Genomic DNA, 8,692 nt, shown 5'->3' with positions numbered 1-8,692 from the left:
GGAAAGTTTCCCATTAAAATTTAAAATTTGATGATAATTCATGCATGGTTGTAAACATCCATCTACGCCAACCATATATAACCCGTTAGACAGATGATAATAGTAGATATAGATCGGATATCTGAAATTTTTTATGTATTTATATCTATATCTTATTTATACAAATATCAAATTTTGTTATCCGTCTATATTTTTCGAATATATGTAATTTCGAATATTCATAAAAATTAAATATATTTATAAATATCGATATCCAATATAAAATAACGAAAATAATAAATAAAATATACAATCCGTCAAACTGAACTGATAAACACAAACTGATCTATTAAACACAAATAAAATATATAATCCAAACCATAGAAGAGCCTTCCTATTTGATTTTATAATTTTTTTCCTTATAACGGGGATCATTTCAAGAAGAATGGAAGTTGTGGAGCAACTTGTCCGTTTACGACATGGCTTCTCTTCTAAAATTAATTAATTACATGTTGTACAAATATTTTAAGATTATTCTTTCCTTCAGGGTCTTATAATTTTGAAATATATTCCTTTAATTGGACATTGCTAATTCATTTAATTTATTCATCTTTGAAACCTCCATCAGATTATAGATTTAAAAACCTATCAATATCTTATTTATATATATATATATATATATCTTTATATATAAAAATACAGTTCGTAACAAGAGGATGACACGTGTACTTTTTTATGAGGAATATGAAAGATTGCATTTTGATTTTTTCACAAGAGTCAAATGAGGAAGAGCAACTAATTTTTCAATAAAAAAATAGAGGGCGTTATCACAACATTATCAAACGAGTAATTAATTTTCATTTACCGGATGTATCTCTATTGATTCTTTTTTTTTTTTTTAAATAGAGCCCTTATTTTTTCTTTTTAATATCCATCCATTCAGTTATTCCTCTAATTGTCTTAATTACATTCATTCTTCTTTCATCCCTCTATTCACCATATTCAATGTTTTTAAAATACATTTATTTTTTCTAATTTTCCTAATTACACTATCATCACGGTCATATTTTATATTCACGTTATTCAATAAAAAAATATATATTTATATTTATTCGTCAAAATATATATGTACTTTATGAAATTTAGCAAATAAATCTTTAAACGCAAATGCAAAAAAAAAAAAATACGATCAAAATCTTATGTGAAATTATTTTAATAAATAAATAACCTGAATCGAATCGAATCGATTAAAATAATATATCAGATTGGATATGAATATTTCAAATCCGAAATAACGAATCGAATCCAACCGATATATACTCGAACCGATTAAAACAATATACCAGATTGAATATGAATATTTTAAATCCGAAATAACCGAATCCGAAATAATAGAACCAAACCCGACCGATATATACCTGAACCGAATCGAACCGATTAAAATAATATACCAGATTGGATATAAATATTTCAAATTCAAAATGACTGAATCCAAAATAATCAAATCCGAAATAACTGTAAACAGAATAAACAGAACCCGAATTAAGCGCAACCAAATATAAACGTTTATCCACCTATATATCATCAATTAATATCTAATTTATTTATTAAAATAATATCACATCAAATTTTTTACCACTTTTTTTTGCAATTACGTTTAAAGGTTTATTTACTATATTTCATAAAGTATATGTATACTTCGACAAATAAATATAAATATAGGATTTTTTGTAATAAAAAAATATAATATTTTTTGTCAACATCTGAAAAATATAGGATTTTTTTGACTATTTTTTCTAAAATTTATTATAAAAATCTATCAATTATTAATTTTATTAAAAAATACATTAACTATATAAATTATTTAAAAATAATTTTTATTTTAAATTTGTTATCATCTACTATTAATTTTAATAAAAAAAATTTATCAACTATCTAAATTATTTAAAAACATATTGTATTATAATATTGTTATAAAAAAAAATTTATATTTTAAATAGAAAAACATATATAAATTATACAATTTTAAAAATCACCTAAAAATTAATATTTATCTAAACATATCACATGATAAGATTTAGAATTTATATAAATATTTGTAAAAATAATCTTTTACATAATAAATTGATTTCATCCATCCCTTTGCATAATTAATTCATAAACCACACATAGATATTGTTTTCTTTCTAATAAAAACCCTTGAATGAATAAAAACTAATTCAAACTTACAAAGTCTTATACCACAAATTTGATCCATGGAGAATAAGAATCGGACGACAGGACACAAAAGGGCTAAATGTTAACCAGTTTCCTGCTCGAATTCTTCGGCGTCAGAATCCTCGGCATTGTCAGCTTCATCGTCCTCAGCATCGTTATCGTCCTCTTCTTGGTTGTTGTCGATGGTTGGTTTGCCTATTACCGGCAAGCTCGGGCTCATCTTCCTGATCTCATTGCACTGCAACAAAACACACAGTTCGGACATCAAAAGAACCCATAACATTGTCCCATTGTCTTGTCCTACTGTCCTTCTTTCACAGTCTCAAGGTGCAAACAACACATGATGATGACCCGGATAGCTCACTGAATCACACACAATGGATCAGGACCAAGAGGATAAAGATAAAGATGCATTAGAGTATAATCTTACAGAAGTAGGCAGACACAAAAGTGAAGACATTGCACAACATCGAATTGAAACACTTTTCTTCACCCTTTCTTCTTCTTCTTCTTCTTCTTCTCTCCTTTCTCTTTTCTATTTGTTCATCACTCAGTTTGGCACAAATGACATAGACAGCGTTGAAGAGGAGAAGAACCTATCCAGTGATGCCATCATATTGTATTGTTGTTCAACACTAACCGCACCGGATCATGAAACAAAATATCAAGAAAACCCGGATATCTTTTCCTTATTGATTCGCAACTCTACGGTTTCAAAGTGGTAAAAGGATCTCCCCAAAGCTTTTGCGCTCATGGATGGAATCTAAAACTAGAGCACGATTAGAGGGTTTGTTCAGGGAGAGCTTTAAGCTCGGGCCTTATATCCCACCAACACAAACTTGCACAAAGGATGAAGCAAAGATGAAGCTAGCTCCATTGGCGAAAGGATCACTGTCTGTGTGAAGCAAAAGTGTTTTCCCTCAGATAGAGAACAGTTGCTAAGATCGAGATCGCTAATTCACGAAAGTTGAAATCAAATACACATCAGATCATCTGTTCTCTACTACAGTCCAACAGGAAGCAGCCATTAGCACTCAACCTGCGTAACCTAATTGGTTCAAACCCACCGAGACGAATGTGTCAATAAATACCCAGAGGTTTCAATCGGCCCCAATCTGATTGCTTCAATCGGAGCTATATTGGGTTCCAATTGCGCGATTTTGCATCGTCATCTTCACCAACCCTCGATACTATTTGTTGGATAATAAAAATTGAAACTTTGATTTCTTTATGGCTCCGACACAAAGGACAAAGAAGATTGAAAGAAGGATGTTGTTACCTTTTCTTCGAACTCAGCTTCTTCCATGGCGAGAAAAATCTCCTCGTTATGCGGCTGTGGCCACTGCAGCGGCAACAGAAACGACGTCGGAATCGTTCTCGTCGATGACGGATATTGGCTCATCAACGTCGGAAACTGCAACATTCTCCCTCTCTCTATCTTCTCTTCTCCTTCTCTCTCTCTGAGTGGGGTGTGACGTGAGGTTTCCGAAGAGAGTCCGGGATTGTTTGGTAGGCCTGATAAGATTATTCTAGACCGGGACAAGTATCCACATATCCAAGCACGTGACACGAGACCTCCCAGCCCATTGAGATTTGAGAGGTTTCTCTTCGCCCATTCTCCTTTTTTGGATCAAACGCTTAATCGTATACCCACGCTGAAGTGTATATTTAAGTTGGAACTCCCAATTTAGAGTACAAAACAGAACGGAATTGACATTTTGCAGCTAAATACGATTACCCTGAATGCCTTCAAACAAAATTCATTAGTTTAGATACCAATCCCCCACGAAAGCATAAAACGTTGCATGGATAAAGTGGAGAAAGATCTTATTTTAATGTTCAAGAACAATCTCACAACTTAGCCCACAAGCTAAACCTACTCGCTCCAATCCACCATTATCAGGGTTTCTGAGAAACGTCTGAGTAAAGACCAAGTCTGATGCCTACGAGGAAGAGCTTCCACCCTTCTGGCTGATAATGTAAACCCGCAAAAAGCTTTCCGAAATAGCTTCAGGATTGGGAATGGGGAGCGTCTGATGTTTGGACGCCAGAGAGTTCATCCTGCATAGGCAGAGGAACATGAAAAGGTTTGACCTTTTCTGCAGGGAGAGTTTCAGACAATGTTAAACCTGGAAAGAATGAACTTTTGAAATGATAGCAAGGCAGATAGAGAGAGAGAGAGAAAACACCAAGAAAAGAATATGGAACTTGGCAGTCGAGATTGGTGTTTATGTATCTTGCAACTGAATAATAAAGGGCTAACACTTTATGCAAGCCCAAAGAGTTCAGAGATTTTAGAATGCTTTCTGATATGATGGGGGCATGTGTAGAGAAGATCTTTTGCTTCGGAGTGTCTTCCCTCCCGGAAAAAAGCTTTGAAAATATTAAGGTATGCGGCAAAAGAAGGGTAATCCTTTGAGCTTAGTACTCTCAGGAACTCCTTAGCATCCTCCACAGTCCCAAACTTTGCAAGGTATTGATCAAAGGGTTCGGTATAAGCAGGGAGATTTTGCCTCTTCATCATCCGGAGAAGATCCAATGCTTCTTCACATTTCCTGATTGCTAGCAGCTTCTCTATAAGATTCTTGTATGTGGCTTGCCACGGCTTTACGTTGGCCGTCTTCACCATCTCTACAAGAAATTTGTGCGCACCTTCGATCCTATTTTGGCAATGAAATCCATTAACCAGGACATCTAGTAGATCAGCATCGATGTCAAACCCCTTCTCTAACATCTTTGCGAAACACATCAAGGCTTTATCCACTTCATTAGCCGTACAATGCCCTTGAATCAGAATAGTCCAAGTTTTTATGTCGGGAATGCATCCTTGTGCTTCCATTTGATCAAGCACTTTGCATGCTTCTTCTAATCTTTTGGCTTTACACAGTCCAAAAACCAGTTGACTGTATGTGATGTTGTCCGGCCCATATCCTGCATTTCTCATAGCATTCACAATCTCCTCGGCTTCTGCAAACCTCCCTACACTCGTTAAAGACCTGTGTATTCCATCATAAAGGGCCTTTGAAAGAGAATTCCCTGTTGATTCATACTTTCTTGCTACTCGAAATACCAGGTCCAGATCTGGGTCAGGACATGTTGATAATGCCCTCAGCAGAAGACTGCACTCTTGCGCAGATGGTTTGAATGGACCATCCATCATAAACTCGTAAAGCCTTACCACATCTACCATCATCCTAGATTTCTGAAACTGCCTCGAAACTTTTATGTAGGTGTCCAAATCCATCTCGCTACCAGCAGTCTTCATTTCATCAATGACACTCCAAAACTCTCCAACCGAATTGGGCCTTGCCAAAACTCTCAAGATTGCATTATAGGTAATGGTGTTGTGGTCGTAACTAGAAAAGCCACCAACCCACCGGAAAAACTCCAAAGCTTTCAAGGGATGATCCCTGAGTTCCTTCAACACCCTGATAACGAAATTATCCGACAATACGAGCTTCATCTCCTGCAATTCCCTCTCCACTTCACTACCCCATTCAGCCCCTGAAACAACATCGGAAACCCTTTTCGCAACAGCATCCATTGCATTCTCCTTAACCATTCTATCATAGAAATTAGTCAAAGCCACAGAATCGCTAGTCAATTTCTCCTTCCTAAGCACAGCTTGAAGGTTGGAGTACGTTTCCTCACTCAAACAAAACCCTTTTTCTTTCATCTCTCTGAGGGTAACCCAGAGCGGCTTCATGGACCTATGCTTAACCAAAATCCTCAAAATCAAGCTATATAACGGAGAACTCGGACGAAGCCCTGATTTTCGGAAAACCCAATCGAAAAAGCCGTAAGCTTTTTCTGGGTCCTTACTCAGACTCATCAGAACGTAGATTGCAGTCTCGTGACTCAGCGACGCGCCCGGTTTTCCCAACTCATCCTCTAATGCAGGGGACCAATCGTTTTCGAGTAGTAACTGAGCTAACGAGTTCGGTTCCGACGAAAAGAAGCGGAATTGATACAGAAACCGATTAGGTGTTGGAAAAGCATCGAACCTCGAGGAGTGAGAGAGAGAAGAAACCTGAGTTTGAGTCAACAAAGAACGAGTCGAGATGGAGGAGTAGGCATGTCGGAGAGACGAAAGGAGTGCCTTTGATCTGCTCATGGTGGAGGAGGACGAAGAGCAAGGGTTGGGGTTTAAGCAGCTCCTGAAAGGCTGCGTTTTAGTGAGAGACCTGGACAGTGGACACTGCTAGGGAACGGCGGGTTTCGGTTCAGATTCGGTATGGTGGTATCGAATTTAGCTGTTTCGGTTTAAAAAATTTATAATCAATTAGCTTTTATATTGAATTCCATTGAGTTAGATTCGTATTTATTTCGAATTCAGTACAAATTTTCGTTTTTCAATTATGTTTGTATTCCGTTTGATTAAATTCGATTTTATTTTCTCGATTTTAAAAAATAACAATTATTTGATTTTTATATGGAATTCGTTTTAGTTGTATGAGCATCCCAATTTCGGATGTAAGATATAGCATGTAAATTCTTCGATTTTTTTAACGGTTATCGGATAAAATTTTCTTCAAATATTAACCCCTAATAAACGAATATTTTAAAATTCTTTAAAATTTACAATATATTGGTTTTCAGAATCTCTCGAATTCTAATTTCTCTTCCATGTTATAATATAAACTTTTCTTTTGTTTACTTTTCACATTCTATTAGAATATTAGGTTTTACCAAGTACCAACCTGCCTATTGGCAAGTTAATATTACCTTAAGGTTACAATAAAAATAAATAAATCAGAAAAACAAAAGATATATATAATAAATATGAACAAAGCTCCAAATCACAAGACGAAGACAACATCTACGCTGACGCATGATTAATTTAATGCGAGTAAAAAAGATTTTCTGGTCGAGAGAGCTTTTTTGGCAGCTTTTAAAAGGCCATTTATCATAAAATATCGTTATTATACTACAAAGACTTCACTGCATACCTCACAAAAAAAAAAAAATTTCAAAACGTACCTTTATAATTATATTATTTCCATAATACCCATTAACGTAGATTTCAATGACAAAAATATTAATGAGAAGAGAGAGAACATCAGTTCTCGATTTTTTAGAAAAAAATTTAAATATTTTTAAAATTTTAAAATTCCCTCCATCACAAAAAATAAATTTTTTCGTGTGAATTTTAAAAATCTCCGGTGTGACTAGTATGACCGGTGTGACCAGAATTAAATAAATTTTTTCGTGTGAATTTTAAAAATCTCCGGTGTGACTAGTATGACCGGTGTGACCAGAATTGTAGTGTGATTAGTGTGACCAATGTGACCAAGTGAACAAAGTTTAATATTAAGTTGTATGACCTAATGATCAATATGACTCGTGTGACCAGTACGATTAACATGATCAGAGTTGAAATCTTAAACGGTGTGATCAGTGTGGCCAATGTGACCAATATGACTAGTGTGACCAAAATTAAATTTTGAACGGTGTGATCAGGGTAATATGTGTGACTAGTATGACCAGTGTTACCAGTGTGACCTGTATGATTAGTGTGACCAAAATTAAATTTTGAAGGGTATGACCAGTGTGACCAATGTACCTTGTGTGACCAATGTGACTAATATGCCCAAAATTAAATTTTGAACGATGTGATTAGTGTGACCAGTGTGATATATGTGACCAATGTGACCTGTGTGACTAACGTGATCAAAATTAAATTTTAAACGGTGTAACCAATCTGACATACATTTGTTTCGTTGTCAATCTGTTTCATTATCGCTCTGAATCTTTATTTGAAATTAGATATGCGCCTCTTGCATATTCTTGGATAAATTTGCTCTGCATATGTCTCATTTTCATCAAAAACTACACGATTCACTTTAAAATCATAAAACTCAAACCCAAAAACACAAAGTTTATACGTCGAACCAATCTCTTGTATTAATGAACTTACATTCAGTTCTTGTCATTTGTTCTGTTTTTTGCCGATTCACGAAGAAGATATGAGGTCGTCGATGAAGATATGTTCAACGAAAAAACTATTTTCGTTTGTTTTTCTATGTATAGAAATGAAATGAGAGGGGAAAAAATGGAAGAGTTGAGAGAAAGATAAGATTATAAGAGTGGAGAGAGAAAAGTTAAGAAAGAAATGAAGAGTTATCAAAGTCTGAAAGCGAAAGAGAAGAGTTCAAAATGACTAAGTAAATGGGGAGAATAAAATAATATTTTGATATTGTTTTATTGTGTGTCAGGTTGTTTTTTTGAAAGGGTTAATTATGTCTTTTGTTCCTTTTATTTTTTTTTTAAATCTAAAGGTTTTGAAGTACAGTCCGTGAAACTTTTATAGCAAAGTAAGAGTACTTTTGCTATTTTGCCTTTTTAAAAAAGCAATAACTGTAATTATTTAAAAGAAATTGGACTGCTTTAATCTAAGGAACTATAATATCAACTTATAACAAGTACTTACAGAATTATATGTCATCACCATCTAATAGAATTTTGAAATCCTAAATTCACAGGGTGAATCATTCGT

General features: G+C 34.5%; 2 protein-coding genes across 2 annotated transcripts; both read right to left on the bottom strand.

The window, feature by feature from the left end:
• Positions 1-2,103: 2,103 nt before the first annotated feature.
• On the bottom strand, positions 2,104-3,675 carry LOC104798964. The gene is made up of 2 exons (XM_010521233.2): positions 3,476-3,675; positions 2,104-2,434 (listed from the first exon to the last, which is right to left on the bottom strand). Exons 1-2 carry the CDS (start codon positions 3,617-3,619, stop codon positions 2,279-2,281), a joined length of 300 nt encoding a protein of 99 aa, XP_010519535.1. The 5' UTR covers positions 3,620-3,675; the 3' UTR covers positions 2,104-2,278.
• A 700-nt stretch (positions 3,676-4,375) lies between these two features.
• On the bottom strand, positions 4,376-6,423 carry LOC104798963 (pentatricopeptide repeat-containing protein At3g48250, chloroplastic). Its single transcript, XM_010521232.1, has one exon. It carries the CDS (start codon positions 6,308-6,310, stop codon positions 4,463-4,465), a length of 1,848 nt encoding a protein of 615 aa, XP_010519534.1. The 5' UTR covers positions 6,311-6,423; the 3' UTR covers positions 4,376-4,462.
• Between the last annotated feature and the right edge of the window lie 2,269 nt (positions 6,424-8,692).

This window comes from Tarenaya hassleriana, unplaced genomic scaffold (assembly GCF_000463585.1).
Source record: "Tarenaya hassleriana unplaced genomic scaffold, ASM46358v1 Cleome6, whole genome shotgun sequence".
Taxonomy (NCBI): domain Eukaryota; kingdom Viridiplantae; phylum Streptophyta; class Magnoliopsida; order Brassicales; family Cleomaceae; genus Tarenaya; species Tarenaya hassleriana.
Note: the sequence above shows the minus strand (reverse complement) of the source record. Positions and strands in the feature narration are given on the sequence as shown.

Excerpts from the sequence above, each read along its gene's own strand:
- LOC104798964 (XM_010521233.2), bottom strand. The coding sequence starts at position 3,619 with ATGTTGCAGTTTCCGACGTTGATGAGCCAATATCCGTCATCGACGAGA. Across the intron at positions 2,435-3,475 it reads AAGCTGAGTTCGAAGAAAAG|TGCAATGAGATCAGGAAGAT; the intron begins GTAACAACATCC and ends GTTTTGTTGCAG.
- LOC104798963 (XM_010521232.1), bottom strand. The coding sequence starts at position 6,310 with ATGAGCAGATCAAAGGCACTCCTTTCGTCTCTCCGACATGCCTACTCC.